Below are 19450 nucleotides of genomic sequence, written 5' to 3'. Positions count from 1 at the left end.
CTCTTCCGGCCAAGAGCGGCGTCGGATGATGCAGCTGTGTGGACCTTATAAAATTTTTAGAACATATGTAAGGAAGTCCAGGTGGCTGCCTTACCCTCCTGAAGGGCTGAGGCTCCGTGACGGACTGCCCGGTAAGCCCCTACCGCCCGTGTGGAGCGGGCCGTAACCCGACATGGCGGCAAGCGCCCTGAGGTGCGATACTTCTCTGTTATCAGGGACCTTATCCATTTGGATAGGATGACTTTTGAGGCTGCCAAGCCCCTTCGGGTCCCCTTCGGACTAGCGAAGAGGGTGTCGGTCCTACGAAACGTCTTTGTTCTTTTCACATAGATCCTAGCACCCTTACCACGACCAAGGTGGTGCAGCATTTATTATTATATATATATTTTTTTTTTTTTTTTTTTTTTTTTTTTGTACTGGATCTGGACGAAAAGAAGGCAAGACAATTTTCTTCATTAGTCTGACAACAGAGATACCACCTTTGGTAGTAACTCGGGTGATGGCCTCAGCACTACTTTGTCCGGGTGGACGGTCCTATCTGGCGCCTGTAGAGACAAAGCCGCCAGCTCCGAGAACCTACGGATTGACGTAATGGCGACGAGGAATACCACCTTCCAGGCCAGTAGTCTCCTATGAATCTCCTTCAGCGGCTCAAACGGCTGGCCCGTCATAGTGTCCAACACGAGATTAAGGTCCCAAGTTTGGACCGGGGGTTTAAACAGGGGTGTCGTATGGACGACTCCCTGCAGGAATGTACGTACTGCCATCCTCTTTGCGATTGGTTTTTGGAACAGTACCGTTAATGCCGACACCTGTCCCCTTAACGAGCCTACCCTCAATCCTACCTCGAGGCCTGATTGTAGGGATGCAAGAATTCCGGCCACCGACAATTGTATCGGTTGTACCCGCCCCTCCTCACACAGGTGAAGGAGCGCTTCTCAGACTCTACAATAAATTGCAGATGAGGCTGGTTTTCCGGCCCGTATCATAGTCTGGCTAACCTTCTCCGAATAGTCCTTCCTCCTCCACACCTCGGTCTCAACGGCCAAGCCGTCAAATGTAGAGACTTGGAATTTGGGTGTAGAAAAAAAGGCCCCTGGGATAGCAGGTCTCTTTGCTCTGGAGGATGCCACGGTGTGTCGAGCCGCATTTCTATGATGGTCGCGTACCAGCTTCTTCTTGGCCAGTCTGGTGCTATTAATATTGCTGATCATCCTTCCTGCTTGATGTTCCCTAGGATCCTCGGTATGAGAGGAATGGGTGGAAATACGTATAGGAGCTTGTACTCCTCCCACGAAATGGTCAGCGCCTCCGCTGCCGCTGCTCGTGGATCCCGCGCTCGGGACATAAATGAGTGTCGCTAGTAATTTAGTCGGGACGCCCTGAGGTCCACGTCTGGCGAGCCCTACTTCCGGCATATCGTCCGAAATACTTCTGGGTGCAGCCCCCATTCGCCGGGATCCACTGTTTCTTGTCTTAGGTAATCCGCCACCCAGTTATTTCTATTCCGGGCAATGTAGACTGCGGACATCGAGCTCAGATGCTTCTCCGCCCACGCTAGTATGCCTGTTACCTTGCTCATTACCGACACGCTCCTTGTTCCTCCTTGTCGGTTGACATAGGCCACCGCTGTGGTGCTGTCCGTTTGAACGCGTACCTTCTTTCTCTTGAGATTGGGCCCGAAGTGTCGGAGAGTCAGGTAGATGGCCCGCAACTCTAGGATGTTAATCTGTAGCCTTGTCTCTTTTTGAGACCACACTCCTTGAACCGACTGGTCCCCTAGTGTTCCGCCCCAACCTGAAAGGCTGGCGTCCGTCGTCACTACTGTCCAGCGACTTGGGCTCAAAGGCCATCCCGCCTGAAGTCTCCCAGGTCCCCGACACCACTTCAGTGACTTTTGGAGTTGAGGGGTCATCTGGATTCGCTGTTCCAGGGTCATCCGGACCCTATTCCAGCGTGCCGATATCAAGTGTTGTAGTTTCCTTGACTGGAACTGGGCAAACGGAACCGCCTCGAATGCTGCCCCATCTGGCCCAGGGTAGCCATTCTGAGGGTTAACGGTTTCCCCTATATTAGGGACCGGACCCCCTGCCGGAGCTTGTCTACCTTTGCTTGAGGTAGTCGGACCCGGTGCTGGCTGGCATCGAATATCATGCCCAATACTCCAAGTGTTGCGTCGGTATTCGGCATGATTTTTCGCGGTTCACTATCCAGCCGAATTCTTCTAGAATCTTCATCGTGACGTGTAAACTTTTGATGTTGCCGTCCCCCAACGGTGCCTTTATTAGTATATCGTCCAGGTATGGAATGGCTGATATACCTTCCGCCTGGAGCGGCGCCATCACTGCTGCTAGTACCTTCGTAAAGACCCTTGGAGAGGTAGACAGGCCGAATGGCAGTGCCGTAAACTGAAAATGCCTTCCCTGTGTTTCGAAACGAAGGAATTTTTGATGTGTTTCCCGAATCGGGATATGGAGATAAGCGTCCTTGATATCTATTGATGACCGCAATTCGCCTGGTTGCATGGAGGTTATCACGGACTTGATTGGCTCCATCCGGAAATGTTTTGTTCTGATGAATTGGTTCAACCTCCTTGAATCCAGTACCGGCCTCACTCTGCCGTCCTTTTTGGGTACAAGAAAAAAGATTCGAATAGAACCCTTGCCTCTCTTGTGCCCCCGGTACCGGTTTCACAACCCCCTGTGCCAGAAGGTTCCGCCCTGCCTGCTGTCGGTTGGCTACTCCTTCCGGGGTGGTAGGCACTCCGGACCTGCAGAATGCGTTCCGTGGGAGAGTCGTGACTTCGGTTGCGTAACCGGATGTCACAATTTCCTGCACCCACTTGTTGCTCATGCGCCTCCCCTATGTCTCCCGAAATTGGAAGAGCCTGCCCCCCCCCCGTGGTGACACTGGGTGGGGGCAGCATCTCATGCCGCGCTCTCTGATCCCGCTGTTTTAGATGTTCCGGGTCGGGATCGCCAAGTTTGCCTTGTTTTTGAAAGAGGGGCCCCTCTTTGCGTCCGTCGGGGTTCTTGTAGACTAGGACCACTGCCCCGACCCTGGGCGGGATGAAAAACGCCGAAAGGATCTACAACAAATGGTTTCCTTTTTTAGTGGAACCTTCTCCTTTCTTGCCGGCATTTGTGGTAACGACGTGCTCTTGCCGTCTGTAGCGTCCTTTATCATGTCATCCAGTTTAGGTCCAAACAGCCTGTTTCCTTCGAATGGCAATTTCGTTAGGGCCATCTTGGATGCTGTATCTGCTGACCAGCTTTTTCAGCCAGAGAGTTCTCCTTGCCGCAACCGATGCAGCGGACGCCCGGGCGACGAACTTGGCTGCATCTAGTTCTGCTGCGCATACAAATTTGTTTGCCTGTATGACGTTGTCTGTTGGTTTGAGCAACCCATTTGGTGGAGAGCCTGCTACAGTGTCTCTCCGTAGCTGCTTGGCCCAGGCTATGGATGCCTTGCCGACCATGCGGCCGCAAACATCGGCTGTAAGGCGGTGCCTGTGGCTTAAAACACGGTTTTTGCCCACTCATCCAGCTTCCTGTCTTGAGGATTAGCCAGCATTGCTACCTCGGCTGTTGGCAGTGCTGAACTTCTAGACAGTCGCGACACTGGCGGGTCAACTACCGGAGGTACCGCCCAACCCTTTTTCAGGCCCCCTGGGAATGGATATGTACTTTTCCGAGTCTTCCCGGATTGCCTAAATTTCTTATCCGGGTTCTGCCATTCCCTGTTAAGGACCTCCGAAAAATCCGGATGGTCTGGGAAGACCTGTCGCTGTCTACATGACACCGCGGAAGGAGGCGTCTCCACTGTTTCTTCCATTACTTGGAGGGTTTCTCTTATGGATATTACCAGGCCGTATATTAGGCTGGCTAGGCGACACCTGTTCCTCGTCTAGTTCCGAAACTGACGAGCCTGCAGAGTGGTCGTAGTATTCAGACCCACTGCCCTTGCCTGCCGCTTGCGCCGTATCCCGGGGCGCCCATGAGCAAGATGCTCGAGGGGACTCATGGCGAGCCCGGGCTGGTCTCGCAGAATACCGGGACCGTGAAGAATGCCTTGATCTATGATTAGTATGCACGGACTCCCTGGACCCATGATGGCCATGATAGTCCCTGGATAGTCTGGACTTTGAGGGTCTAGACGACCTCCCGGTATGGCGCGATCTATGGGGAGTGTCCACGCTGCTACGGGACCTCCTCCTCTTGCGTGCCCTCCCTCGTGCATATTCCGAGGAGGACGTGTCTGAGCTGGACTCTAACCGGCGAAAAATCGCCGCAGAGAATGTGGCCCAGCCAGAAACGGCAGCGGCCAGGGACCTTGCCCGTTGGGGTTCGGGCCCTGGCTCCACAGGGGCGGCGGGGGGCACCGGGGTCCCTGGAGCTGCACGCACCGCGGCACTTCTAGCGCAGCGGGGGTCGACTTGACCGCAAGCGAACTTAACGCTGCAGATAGTGCAAGCGCCACGCTTCACCCTCCCCTCGGCCGGGCTGGAACCCTCTGATCTAGGGTCAGACATGGCAACAGAAAACAATTCCCAGGTAGCGGGTAAGCTAAGTACCGTTACAGGAATGCCTGCAGGGGGGACGGGGAGGGCAAGGGGAGAACACCGCAAAGTGCTGCCTTGGGCAGGGCTTACCCGGTCTAGCATCTGTTTCTGCGGTTCCCCCGGTCCAGCTGGAGCCTCTGGTCCTGACGCTTGGATGCTGTCGGAAGTCGACGCTGGTGTACCATACGATCTCGCGGCGTTGGTGACCCGGCAGGTGCTGTGGCAGGGACTGCTGCGGAGTTATTCCTGCTGCTGGTGCCCGAGACAGGAGGTGCTGCTGCTGTCCGGGTGCTTTCTCCGTTGCAGAAGGAAACTGCCGAGGAAAACTGCAGGGCTGCAGGGCTGCACGGCTGGAAGGCTGGAAGGCTGCTGTGTGCTTCAGAGAGCTGCAGGTGCTGGGCTCAGAGGGGTAGCAACTGAAGTGCCCAGGAGCGCGGCCATTTCTCTGTCCATGCGGACTTTTTAACTCATCCCGGTCGGAGGGGGCGTGGCCTGGCCCGGAAGCGTCCCCGCGACCCGGAAGTGACGCTTTCCGGCCGTGACGACGGCGCTCCGCCCCCCGGAGCGCCGTGCCCGGAAGTGGCCTGCCGGCCAGCGCCCCGGCGTCCTGCAACACGCAAGCTTCTATCCCTGGGCGGGAGAGCTGCCGCTGCCGCCGCCTTTGCCGCTGCCATCGCCGCTGTCATTGCCGCTGTCATCGCCGCTGCCGCTGCCACCGCCGTTGCCGCCGCCGGCGTCCTGATGCTCCTTAAGGTATGCGCTGTCTGCGCCGGAATACTTGCTGCGCCGTCCATAGTCCCAAGGGGGGTGTCTTCCTGGGAGCCACAGCCTGCCTTGCGTCGACCACTCCAGCAGTGCTGCCCCCTACGCGTCACCGTCAGACAGTGCGCTACTCCAGGGAGGGGGAGCCCTATGGCTGGCGGGTAACCGACTCAGATGCGCATTGCATGGTCGGGCCCCTTTTTCTTCTCTGGGTGAGACGCCGCAGTAGTGGTGGAGACACCCCCTGCCTGCGTCTCCCCCGGGAGGCCAGTAGAGCCAGGGAAAAGCCCCGACTCCCCGGATTCCCGCGAATAGCCACGTCTGCCTCCTAGCAGACACTAAGCTAAAGACTAATTAGCTGAGTGCCTGCAGGGGGGATATAGCCAGGTGGGGAGGAGCTAACACTTTTTTGCTTAGTGTCGCCTCCTAGGGCAGTGGCTATATCCCATGGTCTAGGCTGTGGCCCCCAATGATACGGACGAGAAATACATAATAGTATTTCATGATTAAAAGTTCCCCTAATCCAACACCTCATGGTCCAGAATGGTTGGCATATTTTATTGATCAATAATAGCTATATTGTTGTATTGCTGGTTGCAAAGTCTGGGTAGCAGCCATCATTCTTCCCAACACACTAATAAGGTCCTGGACAGAGGAAACTTAGCAGGTAAAAGGCTTGAATCCAAAGTGCAAGAATTAAAAAAAAAAAAAAGCATTGTGAGCGGGGGAGAACTTTTGTTTTATTTTTCTCATTGAGAAAAAAAAATCATCTAAGTCGAATTTATTCTTAATTTGCTGTGCTGAGCTGAGCCCTGGTAAAATGACGAAGCACTGGCGCAACTTCCATCACAACATTTTCAACAACCTGGTATATTGGAGGCCCAAAGGCAGTAATATTGTACAGAGAAGTGTATACTGGGCTATGGAAAAGTCATAAGTATGTAATAAAAAGACAGCAAAGCTAGAATTTACTTTCAGCACAGTTATACCTTCAACAGCTGACATGGCGTTTGTCCAAAATTGTTGATCATTCCTTCTATTGCTTTCCTTTCTTTCTCATCTGCAATTGCATCTAGGTCCACAGCACCTGATGTTACAAGCATAAACATATTTAGCGGTTTTCTCTCAATGAATAGAAGTATTAACGGTTTTAAAATCTACTGAACAACAGAGATCACATGTTAGGGCTCCTTACCATCTGCGTCATAGTTCTGGATCTTCATGGAAATCTGGAACCAAGGTTCCAAACAGAACCTAAGGATATACATCCAGGAGGTTCTTAAGCCTTCCCATGAATGTAAATATGTTCCTGCTAATATTGCGGCAGTCCTTAAAGTCCTCTACTCATTATATTCGGCAGACAAATCAAATCCTAAAACCCTAAAGACCCATTTATAGTTTCAAAAATATTAATTACATTTTCACAATGATAAAAGGTTATGCTTGTTTAAGTCCCCGCGCAGGGGGCATCTTAAGATTACTAAACATTTAACAGTAACAGGAAGCAGCATGATAGTTAAAGTTCCACTTTGTTCTGTAAGATTTTTACAAATTGGCCTGTATGCTCACTGTCTTTTTCTCCTCCTCCTCCTCCTCCTCCATCTCCATCGTCATATGTTATGTAGTGTCTTTCTGCTGTTTCTTAGATCATAATTGCATTTGTTTGGCACCATTTGTTTTATTCTTGTAAAAGAGGGTGCTTCAGTTTTCTTGATCCCATGAAAGGACAGGAGGACAGAAGCACTAACGGTGATATGAATTATAGCTAGAGATGAGCAAGCATACTCGCTAAGGGCAATTGCTCAATCGAGCATTGCCCTTAGCGAGTACCTGCCCGCTTGGGAGCAAAGATTTGGCTGCCGGTGGCGGGTGGGGAGCAACAAAGGGGAGATCTCTCTCTCCCTCTCGCTCCCCCCTGCTCATGAACGCAACTCACCTGTCACCCGCGCCGGCAGCCGAACCTTTTCTTCCGAGCGGGCAGGTACTCGCTAAGGACAATGCTCGATCGAGTAATTGTCCTTAGCGAGTATGCTCACTCATCTCTAATTATAGCCCTTAAGAAGAACTAATTTAAGTATGGTTGTATTACAGCTTTATTACATTATTCAGAGGTAGAAGAGGCTGACTATTCTATATATCATATCTAGCAAAGGGCTCTTAAAATTGAAGTCAACAAGTGTTCTTCAGCGATATCATCCTGTAAATGCACTATCACTAAGAATAAAACTCCTACCTTCATAGCTACAGTAATAGAACACATTGAGTGCCTCCACCGCTGCAGGTCCTCTCTGCTTATAGCCGAAGATCAGATCTATCCATTCATGAAGGTGGGCAGACACATATTCTGACTCCTGGTGATAGTGGTTAGAAGTAAGAAGTATCAACTTTGAGTAACGTAGTTGAGCAATTAAGTCACAACTTTCAAGATGCAAAACCACATACCAAGGCCTTCCTGTGCTTTCTGATGAAATCTTCAGGACTTTGGGCCCATTTTGGAAGAATAACATCATTTACTCTCTCTTTGGAAATTTGTAGCCTTCCCAAGTCAAATCCTTCAATAAATAAACCAAACATGAATAGAAATACTCATAAAAATATAAAGAGTTCACACTTTGTAATGAGTTACAGAACACATGGCGTTTATTTCCAGAGGTGGCCATACACTTTAGTTAGTGGTGGCTAATGAGCCGATAGCTATTACTCCTGATATCTCCATACAGATACCATGCAAAGTATGCATGTGTTCTCAACAGCGAGACAGGAATAAGCCGATGCAAACCTGTGGTGGTGGCTTATCTCTCTTGAGAATAAATTTACTATCAGATCTATTATAGCCATGTATGATTTGATCCGAGGTGGCTGTGGTTATGGGTTTGCGGGACTTATATCAGTCTTTCCCCCCTTCCCTTACTTTTCACTCTCTCTGTTGTTCAGTTGTAGGTGACTTTGTTTTTGACTCTGTTAACCCCTTAAGGACCAGAGACTTTTTAGGGATTTTACCCATGTGGCGGTCTTACTGCCCTATTTTTTTTCCCTTTAGCTACAAAAATTATTTTTACTGCATTTTCTTTCCATGACATATAGGCCGATTTTTTAAATATCTTTGTGACTGACTTTTTTTTCTGTTTTTTAGTTTTATTGGGGGGTAAAATGCTAAAAAAAAAAATGATTTTTTTAACATTTATAGTTATGTTTTTTATTTAGTATATTTATGCTAAAATAAAGTATGGGAACTGGTCCATTTGTTTCGGATGTTTTGATATATAATATGTATGGTTTTGGTTTATAGGGCGCATACGGCGACGGTTTTTGTTGGCGTTGGCTTTGTGTTATTTTCTTTCTTATGTATGTATTGCTGTTTACTTCCGTAATATTGTTTTACTGATGTATGGAATAATGTTTTTTACTATCTATGTCTCCAATGACGTCATGTAAGACCTCTGGGGGACCTTTTTTTTTTTTCTTTTTTTTTAATTTAACACTTTCCCACTGTAGCTGGGGCATCCATAGAACCCCCAGTTACAGGAGAAAACAACCCCTGTAATGACAATACTCACTGGCAGAGCTGATCAGGGTCTAGTAGGACCCTCCAGCTCTGCTGTAGCAGGGAACCCCGGTAGTCACATGATCCCCTGGCTCCCGGAGCGGAAGACTCACTTTCACTACACAGTGCTCAATGAGCGCTGTGTACTCTGCAAAGGAAAAGGCAGAAAGGATTAACCCCCCCTCCTGCCTTCTTCACCGGGTTATCAGCTGTCACTAACAGCTGACAACCGATCCTGCCTCTAATTGATTGCAGAGCAGGATGCTTAAAGTGCCTCAGTAATTTTACTATCGGTGGTGCTTAAAGCTCAGGACCAGGCGCCGTAAATTTACAGTGCCTGGTCCTTAATGGGTTAAAGTACACTATACTGGAGCGTTTGCGAGTTGTGACTTATGGAGAGATTTATTAATGGTATATGTATTGCTTTATGCTATCGTTTGACAATTGCTCCTTGAAATATCTGTCCTTTAGACTTGTGTGTACCACTGAAATCATCGGGTTCAGCTGACGTTTTGCCTATTGTTTATGGCCGCCTTCTGACAAGTATTCCTTGACATTTTATAGAGGACTCCTAATTATAACACCATTTATACTTACATTATCACATTAGAACACTGCCCATATTTACACTAAGAAGGATTGCTCCCCTCCCACAGTACTGTAAATAATGCAAATATACTAGGAAAAAGTATGGGAAAGATCCACCCAAAGTAAACCAAAGAAATGTCTACAAATATCAACATTACTGTTGTATCAGATCTCAGGTTCCTCTCTGCTTCCATTTGATCTCCTAAATCATGTTACAAGTTGTCACTTGGTTTTGGACAGTGGCAAGAAGGAGAAAGAGGTGCAGTTCAATTGGGCACTTAATTATGTCAAATGAAGAGAACATAAAGGAGTATTTGGCTTTAAGTGAAGCTTTCTTTTAAAGAGATTGTTAAGGCTGCCTATCCACGGGCATTGCGGTATCCTGCGGCAGATCTCCACCGCGGGAGCTGCTGCCCAGGAGCAGGAGCCGGCAGACAGATGTCTGCTGTCAGCCTATCTGACAGATAGGCTGACTGAGGAGAATGGCGGCAATTCGCAGCATGCTGCGAATTCCCGCCCATGAGAGGAGAATCGCAATGATTCTCCGCTCATGGACAGGTGGAACCGCTTTCCATAGAACGCTATGGAAAGCTTTCACTGCGTTCCCCGCGGCCGGATTATCGCCGCGGGGAACGCAATGAAAATACGTCAGTGGCAAGGTGTCAGGCACATTGCCATATAAGAAAAGATTTAAGTGGTATTGTTGAATTAGATGTTGAAACATATTTTAAGAAAATTAGGCTCTCCAAAATGTGGATCTACAAATACAATCTGCTGATGTTTACTAAGATTAAGTAATATTTCTAAGTGCCAATTGATGAATTTAGTACATTAATATAAAGATGCCTTGGGTGCACTGTGTCAATATGTGCAATCATCCAATTCATGTTTGTGGTCTTTCTTACCATTTTTGTTTTCGAGGAACTCTGGGAAATAGAAGAACTCTGGAATTAGTTCCTTCACATCATTTGGATTATCCATAAGAGCTTGCCAAGTGGCAGGAATGGAATGAAACTGGCGATCTGCACAGTCAAATCTACACAACAGTATGAGAAGATGAAATTAATGATGATCTACAGAGGTTCTATTCTATACAAAAGCAAAACAGTATATCCAAGCACCCCAATGTCATCCTGAAGCAGCCTCCAACTACTGGTACCAGGCTACTGAATATCATAACTCACAATCACTGGAAGAATTCTGACTAGGTAGAGGAATAAATTCTACCATCACCAAATTTTAAAGCGTAATCTATCTCAGCTTGTGATATATTCTCTCGTAGACATTCAGGTAAATAATCTCTCTTTTTCCAGTGTTGTCCTGTTGTTTTTCAGTTCCTTTAACTTACAAAGACGTCTGACAGATCATCTTGTGTCCGAATGAGTCTGAAGGCTAGAGCTGCAGTGAGGACTCTGACTAATGAGACTTACCCCAATATTTTAGGTGACATGAATGACTAATCAGCTGCTTTAAATGGGGCTGAACGACATCTCATGAATATTCATGAGTCAACTTGCTATAGGATATATTTCAAAGTCAGGGCAACTCCAGTGTAAGTTACTGAAGAATTCCAATTACATAGTACGTAGTACATAACAGCTGTAATCATGCAGAGAAGTGGCATTTTGGCGACAGATACTACTAAAAGGAGGTTGTTGTATACTGTAATATTTAAGAGCAAGGCGCCCATATATTGTTCTTGCACAGGGCCCTTTGCTGTCTTCGTATAGACCTACTGTAGTAAACAGTTAAATCTTGCACGAATATGAACCCCATTCTTTTGAATGAAGTCATACACATGAGCGAATTTTTCCAGCATGTCCTATCTTTGGACGTTCCCACGGAATGTCTTGCATCGCCCATTGTTTTCACTGGGGCCGGCAAAGCAACGCACAGCATGCAAGATGGATGCAAATGCGATGTGAGGTTTCCCACTGAAAACAATCAGAAACACACCGAGATTCTGAAACACCTTTGTGTTTTTTTTAACAAGAGCGGATGCGATGCCTTCAAGGAGATCACATGCTGGCGAACACGATATTGGGCCGAGTTTCATTGACTGTTATCGCACTCGCCCATGTGAAATTAGCCCTAAACAGGCATCTTAGTCTCAAATATACCTTCCACTCTGAAGCTGGATGTGCAGGGTAGTGAACGGTTCGACACGAATGAGATAGTGCATCACACCAGCAGCATTGGAATAGTGTGTACCATAGTGGAAACTGTCAATCTTTCCAGAAGGATCTTCAAAGTTTTCATACCTAGAATTCATGCATTCGTTAACTTTTGTCCATTTAAATAAAATTTAAATGCTTAAATTATACAAAACACATAATTTGCAAGTAAAAGACAAGTTTTAGATAAGCACAATACTAGTGCAATTTTTTTGCAACCATATCATGATTGTGATCCTTTCCAGACTGGGTATATCGTAGTAAATGATCATCATCATAGGTCCTTTTCACATTAATTTGGATCATCATCATTATAGAACACCTAGAACATTGCGAGAATGTTTTTCCTGTCGCTTACTTTTCTCGTACAGCAGCAGCATGCTTTTCATTCAGTACTCCAATGGGTTTGGATAGGTCCCTAAAGACAGCTGGGTTGTTCAGGTCCAGCTCTTCAGATGTGTAATCTTGAAGCACCCATGGAAACTGAAACAAACAACGCAGTTTTGCTATAAAGGCTATTGGCCCATTTTATACTGTAATCTTATAAAAGCAGCAAAGGTTTTAAACAATACAATCCATAACCTGTTATACTGTCCTGGACATTGTTCTATATGTAACTTACCACTGGGTACTGTGCAAGATCATTGTATGTTCTTCCTGCTATTGTATTCAGCTGAATGAGGTAGTCAAAATTTGTAATCTCTCTATTCACCCATTTCTAGAGAAAACAAAAAAAGATAATAGTCAAAAATTCAGCTTACCTGAAGAGTATTATTTTCTGGAGTCCAAAGGCAACACAAGAAGGGTTAAGTTCCTATGTTGCCTGATTGGACAGAATAAAAGAATTAGCATAATTAATACGCTTTCAATAAATGCTCTTAAATACGTTGGAGGCAAAGAACCACTTGTGTACATTTTAAGCAATACAATTTATTAAACTCATTAAAAGGGGGGAGAGTTGTGCCTTCATTGGACTCCATAAAATACATTTTCAGGTAAGCAAATTTTGATTTTCCTGGTTATCCTTGAGGCAGCAGAGGAAGGGATTAGGAAGGGAAACCTTGCAGACGCTTCTTCGAGTATCCGAAAGCCAAAAACTGAAGACTACAACACAGATATCCAGCCTATAGTGCTTGAAGAAAGACACATGCAACCATGCTCCCATTCATTGAATTGGGCAATTAAGTTAATTAGTTTAATATGTGCTCTTTTCATGCTGCATATTTTTTGTATGAACGAGATGCACATGCAAAATACACTTATGTAAACGATCCAATTAAAACCAATGAGTTCTATTCACTGCGTATTTGCGTAAAAGCTGTGCATGCAAAAACGTTCGAGTGACACCATTCCTAGGGTAGCAAGAATGAGGCTTATTCAAAAACCCTCCTGAAGAAAGAAGAGGGTAGATGATATAGAGGTAGAAGCAAGATATTTGAAATTCAGACAGTGGAATACAGACCAAACTCGGTGGTAAACTTTGTTTGGTCTGTGTTTTTCGGAGGAGAATATAGCATCAATTACTGAGCTAGGTAGAACCAAATTCCTTAAACTTAACTTGTCTGTCTCCATCAGAGGGAATCTGGTCAGACAAGGGTGAAATAAGTCCCTTCTGACTGAGGAGTGTCTGAAGATCAAGAAGTTTCCACAATGTACTCCTGGAAAGTTCTAATAAGAGAGGTAACCGGGCCCTCTCGGGCCAGAACAGGATTACTGTTATTAATGACGTCCTCTCCTCCATGATCTTCTGAAAGACCATAGTAATCAATAGTATGGGAGCATCTAGACACACCGGGTAATATTATAAGTTGAGAGAGCAGAACCTGGGCAGTTTGGTATTTTCCTTGGACGCTAGAACTTCTATACTTGGGACTCCCCATTTTTTGACAATCTGGGAGAAAAGTTGGGACAGAGGTCCCATGGAATTTGGACCACTACTGTAGTCTTCTGCAGAAGAGCTTGGAAATCAAGAGAAAAACTGAAGGCTTTCATTTTTTATATTTGACAAGAGCCTCCTCCCTTTCCTGAGACCACCTGTTTGGGGTACATGGAGCTTGGTAAGGAGTTCCCACCTTAGAGAGAATGCATCTGCGGTTAATACTACTTGAGGTGTGGGTGGAAGAGATTTCCCTTGAGATAGTATCTTGGTTTAGCTGCCATATGAGATCGCCCTTGGTCTTTGCCAAAATAAGAATCATCTTGTCCAAACACTTGGGAATATTACCCATATAAGGAAACTGTAGAACATTCTGTCATTCTGGGACAACAATTTCAAAGGACTGCTTCCAGCAAACATCTAAGGTGGTCCAGGACCATGGTGCTTAACATTGGCAAGCACTAGCACAGACACACTCAGTATTCACGGACTTTATTAGGGGCAAAGCTAATGGTGCGCAAGGAATACAGAAGAGGTCAACGATGAGCTAAGTATACATAGGCGTCCATAGCCAATGCTGTCCAATCAGAGAAAAAGAAAAATAAGTGGTTCTTTGTCTCCAAGCTACTTAGAGGAATTCTATCATCAGGTTCATGCTGCCTAAACTACATACAGCATGGACCCGGGACATGAATGCCTTTTGCCCCTGTGAGTGTTTTATTGTAAAACTCTGTAGCGAACACAGGCAAGAACGTATGAATTTGCAGGCACTCTACGACTGTGTACAATCATGTCACTTACTTCTGTAAGGCCTGAAGCTTTCAATTGTTCCTGTGGTGACCGGGTTCCATATAAATTTGGAAGACGTAGAGAAAGAATGCGGCTGTATACTTTATTTCTGACCTGAATGATCAGAGAACATTAAAAAGGAACATTTATTTCAGGTTTAAAAATAAAATCTGGACTGCTCAATTTATCTACTGTAAATGTAAATTTTACCACTAATATGAAACAAATTTTTATGATTTTAACCAAATGAAAGCAAATTATTACCTCCTTTTTGAAATTCAGAAAGTAGTTGGTTTGGTCAACTAGAAATATCTCCAAAGCCGATCTCCTTAGGTTATAGCGGCGTAAGTGAATCTCCCTTATTTGAGAAAGCAGCCACTTGAAATCATATCCCACGCCTGCAGGAAGAGGTACAAGTGGTTTCAGGTGTATTGGCAATGTAATAAATCATAGGTGAGCTGTAACTAACCTTTAACTATTCTATATCTCTTGGTAATTGTCATTTTAAAAACTGAATTCCTATCCGTTTTTTTTCTTATTTTTGATTACACAAAGAAATATAAAATATGTATCGCACTTGTTCTTTTTATTGAAAAGGATGCATTAACCCATTCCCGCTGCAGGGCGTAAGTTTACGTCCTGGGAGCGGGGTACTTCCCGCAACAGGGCGTAAACTTACGTCCTGGAGATAGCGCGGGATCACATATGATCCAGCGCTATCCCGCAGCGGGAGCCGGCTGTCAGTCACAGCCGGCGTCTCGCTGCAACAGCGGGGGGGCATCGGAGATGCATCCCCCGCTGTTAACCCCTTCCCTGCCGCGATCTAAGTAGATCGCGGCAGGGAAAGAGTTCACAGAGGGTGCGCGGCTCCCTCTGTGTCTCCGGCCGGAACTCGCGATGTCATCGCGAGAGCCCGGCCTGTCACCATGGCAACAGGACGCCAGACACTGGCGTCCTGTATTGCCTATGCCTGAGATCGCTGTATGAGCGATAAGGCATGGGAGAGCAGTAGCTCTGCCATGCCTTATGACAGCGATCATCAGGGCAGTGTTAAAGTCCCTCAGAGGGACACAAACAGTGTAAAAAAAAGAAAGATTTAAAAAATGAATTAAAAAAAAATGTAAAAAAAAAGAGTAAAAAAACCATTTTTTATGCTTTTTCTCAGATTAGCATAAAAAAAGGTAAAAAAAAATAAAACCCCACATATTTGGTATTGTCGCGTCCGTAACGATGCGTACAATAAGTTGCACATGCTTTTGACTGTGCACGGAAAAAAACAGCTAAAAAACTGGGGCAAAATGCTCATTTTTAGCATTTTGCCTCACTAAAAACGCAATAAAAGTGATCAAAAAAGCCGTATGTACGCCAAAATGGTACCAATAAAATCTACAGCTCGTCTCGCAAAAAATAAGCCCTCATAGAGTTCCGTACATCAAAAAATAAAAAAGTTACAGGACTTTGAATGCAGCAATTTAGAATAGAAAAAAGATTTCCAAAAAAAAGGGTTTTTATTGCAGAAACGTGGGAAAACCTAAAAAAAAGTTAGAATTTTGGTATCGTTGTAACCGTACCGACCCGCAGAAAAAATGGAAAGTCTCATTTATGCTGCATGATTAACGGTGTAAAAAAAAAATAAAAAAAATCTATGGCAGAATTGATGCGTTTTCTCTCTCTGCTATCATTTAAAAAAAAAAATAAAAAAATTTTACAATATAGTCTATGTACCCAAAATTGGCATCGATAAGAACTACAGTTCGCCACGCAAAAAACAAGCCCTCATACGGCCGCGTTGACGGAAAAATAAAAAAGTTATGGCTTTTGATAAACGGAGAAGAAAATCCGCCAAAAATTGTTGAATCCTTAAGCCCAAAATAGGCCGTGTCATGAAGGGGTTAATATTTTTGTAAAAAATGCTATGCTATAAATGGTCAGGCCTGAAAGGTTTATTAGATAGGAAAATAATAAAAAGAACCTCTGCTCCTAGGAACCATCACTCATTTACATAAAAGGGGAGATGTGGTAAGGCACAATTAGACAACAATTATCGCCCAAACTTCGCTCAAAAGCCGTTTTTTGAGCGATAATCATTGCATCTAAACACTTGGCCATCGAGCACTGTTTGTTCATTGCTCAGTTGATCTCAGCGGGCGGTGCTGATGGTATTCTTTCAGCTGGTATCCCACTGGCAGTTCTCCATGTGACACCAGCTGAAAGTGCCAAGAACAATGCAGCTATTTGCATATACAAAACAGCTGCATAATTTTTTTGAGCCATCGCTGGGGTATCCTGTTCCACCTGCATAACTTCTAAATAGCTAATTACTTGTCTACTTCAGAGAACGGATAAGGGAGTTTACAGCACAGACTCTCTAGACCAGAGGCGTAATTTGGAGCTTCTGGGTCCACAACTATAATGCTTTATTTATAGTACTGGGTTCCTTATATGGAGAAGAGCGGCCTTACGGACCCCCTAAGGCTGCTGGACTCGGGTGCAACCGCATCCTCTGCACCCCCTTAGTTACGCCCCTACTTTAGAGCAGTCACTCTGCTCTTATTATTTAATGTCTTGAAGATATCTTAAAGATGCCTGTAACCCAAGTACCACTGTCTCATGAGCAGGCCATTTTGGCTACACGGCTGTACATTGCATTTTGAGCTCTTTAGACAGAATATGGAGCTCTGACTCCTAATAAGAGAGATGAAATAAATAATTTTCAACTCAAAATAAAGATATGATACTTAGTAAGATTAAGAATATGTGTGTCAGCTATATGTGTAGTACATTACTAAGTCACAATCTTGATTTTATGGTTGGCATTTTATTTCTGTTCTGTGAGAAGGGCAAATGGCAAATAACTTCTTTTACATTTTTTTCATTAAGTAGTTAAAACTACACACAAAACCAATAACTTCTACCATTCAAACATTTACCTATTAAAATCTTGTGTGATCATACTTTTAGGCCTCTTTCACATCTGCACTTTTATTTCTGTTTAACTCCAACTTCAGAATCAAACAGAAAGAATAGGAACAGACCTATAGGAACATGCTGGACCCAAACTGCGTGAGCAGGACCTTAATCCCCATCATGGAGTCTGTGTAGCCCCTGGCAGGTCAGTCCAAATTTTCCCATACTAAATAGCGCACAATGCTGTCATCATCCGGGGTTTTAGTGTAGATGTGAAAAGGGCCAAAATCTAATTTGCTCATTTGTTAAAATGAAACCGTAGAATAGTTTTACCTTCTTCTTTTTCAGTGCTGCCATCATAGAAATAAATATGCTGAGTGGTAACTTCCAAGTGGCCAGAAATTACATCCATTACAGTTATGAGCTCGCAGTCCTCAGATAAAACGCTTTTCTCCTTCTGACTCTGTTCTTCTTTGTCATTTCTTTAATAAGAATATATTTTATTTCAGTTACATTCAGTGTGGCATACGGACTTGAGAGGGGGACACAGCGAAAACCAGGGAGTGAGTGTCTCTAAACAATACCTTACTTAACTCTGTGTCACCTATCCGAACCATATCACAGCTTAATTTTAGGTAAATAAAATTAAACACACAACAAAAAGAAAATCCACACTACTCGCCTCCCCGCTGCTTGCACCCTTGTCCTCAGAGAGCACTTTACGCTAATACGTTTTTTTTTACTGTATTTATTACTGGGCTATTTTTTTTTCTACTTTTTAAAACTTTATGGCATTCTTTTTGTGAACTAGTACCCAGGACTAAGTCCTGCATCAGTGTATCTTAATCCTAGTTCTAAAAGAGGTATTCCGGCGACTCAAAGTGAAAGTTACAGGCTTCATAGGGCACCAATATGTAATTCTGCAACATAACGTTCTAACTTGTTTTACAAAGCTGAAGAGATGTGGCGTTATCTGTGGTCTACCCCTGCTTCGTTCTCCATCCGTACCCAATGGTTATAATTTATATGCTCAACGCCTTCAAATTCTATCTGGACGACAGTTTGTACAGTTGTGAATGTCCTCAGTAACTGGCAGTGGGGCATTGTGGAAAGGTAGTTTTGTAGTAGCAGAAACCATTTTAAATCATGCGAAAATCTGAAACTGTCTGGAAAGCAGTGGTGGCGCAGGTCAGCAAGAAAAAGGTACTGGAGTTCAGTTTAATGATTTAGATGGACATTTGGAATAATGGCAATAAGTGGAAACATTTGGGAACTTTTTAAAATTTTGCCCAGTCTCCGGAAAACCTCTTTAAGCAATCCTAAACAAGTCAGGATTATGAGGATATCCTATAAGCAGAGCACCTGTGCTAATTTCTGATAATAAAATGATAACAGTGCAATGCAAGGGAAATCTGGAAATCCTAACCCACTGGGGGTTGAGCATGCAAATTGAGAAACATTGTTCCTTATGATGCTAATTAGAGATGAGCGAGCGTGCTCGGTTCGGGTGTTTTTGCACTCGAACACCGCTTTTTCCGAGTAACTGACTACTCGGGCGAAAAGATTAGGGGGGCGCCGGGGGCGGGGGGGGGGTAGCAGTGGGGAACAGGGGGGAGCTCTCTCTCCCCCCCCCCCCCCCCCCACAACTCCCCTCTGCAACCCCCCACTCACCCCCGGCGCCCCCCGTATCTTTTCGTCCGAGTAGTCAGTTACTCGGAAAAAGCGGTGCTTGAGTGCAAAACACCCGAAACGAGTACGCTCGCTCATCTCTAATGCTAACGCTTTATAAAACATTTAGCTTCCCAGTCTTGTGAGTTCACACATGGCCATCTGTGTTATCACTTTGGATAAGCAGAGGGGGAAGATAGAGATATAACAAAGATACAGTAAGACTTAACCCTTTCCAATCCATTTATTTTTTCTCACCCATTCTCCCCAGCTCCAAATAAATTGGAGCTGGGAGAATGGGTGAGAAAAAATACATTTTCCCTGCACCCTCCTGAACTGACAGATTTCAGGAGGGTGCAGGAAGGGACCTGCTTACCTGTCTGGCGTCTTCCGCATTCTCCTTCTGCCTCCCGGCTCGGCGATCATGTGACCGCTGGGGTCAGGTGACACCTGGCGGTCACATGATCGCCGGGTCGGGAGACAGAAGGAGAATGCACAAGACGCCGGTCAGGTAAGCAGGTCCTTCCACGGTGCAGGCTCCCGGCTCGGCGTTCATGTGACCGCCGGGGGTCAGGTAACAC

At 45.4% G+C, this 19450-nt stretch overlaps 1 protein-coding gene across 2 annotated transcripts in view; it reads right to left on the bottom strand.

The window, feature by feature from the left end:
* NBEAL1 (neurobeachin like 1) overlaps positions 1 to 19450 on the bottom strand; it is a 144283-nt gene that overhangs the window by 26713 nt on the left and 98120 nt on the right. For both annotated transcript variants that reach the window (XM_066576048.1, XM_066576049.1), the window contains 10 exons: positions 17535 to 17683; positions 14559 to 14692; positions 14307 to 14408; positions 12252 to 12347; positions 11988 to 12112; positions 11576 to 11716; positions 10361 to 10491; positions 7766 to 7875; positions 7557 to 7674; positions 6313 to 6410 (listed from right to left, as the gene is read on the bottom strand). In XM_066576048.1, coding sequence (XP_066432145.1) covers positions 6313 to 6410; positions 7557 to 7674; positions 7766 to 7875; positions 10361 to 10491; positions 11576 to 11716; positions 11988 to 12112; positions 12252 to 12347; positions 14307 to 14408; positions 14559 to 14692; positions 17535 to 17683 — 1204 coding nt within the window. The remainder of the gene's footprint in view (positions 1 to 6312; positions 6411 to 7556; positions 7675 to 7765; positions 7876 to 10360; positions 10492 to 11575; positions 11717 to 11987; positions 12113 to 12251; positions 12348 to 14306; positions 14409 to 14558; positions 14693 to 17534; positions 17684 to 19450) is intronic.

Source organism: Eleutherodactylus coqui, chromosome 8, assembly GCF_035609145.1.
Source record: "Eleutherodactylus coqui strain aEleCoq1 chromosome 8, aEleCoq1.hap1, whole genome shotgun sequence".
Lineage (NCBI taxonomy): Eukaryota > Metazoa > Chordata > Amphibia > Anura > Eleutherodactylidae > Eleutherodactylus > Eleutherodactylus coqui.
Note: the sequence above shows the minus strand (reverse complement) of the source record. Positions and strands in the feature narration are given on the sequence as shown.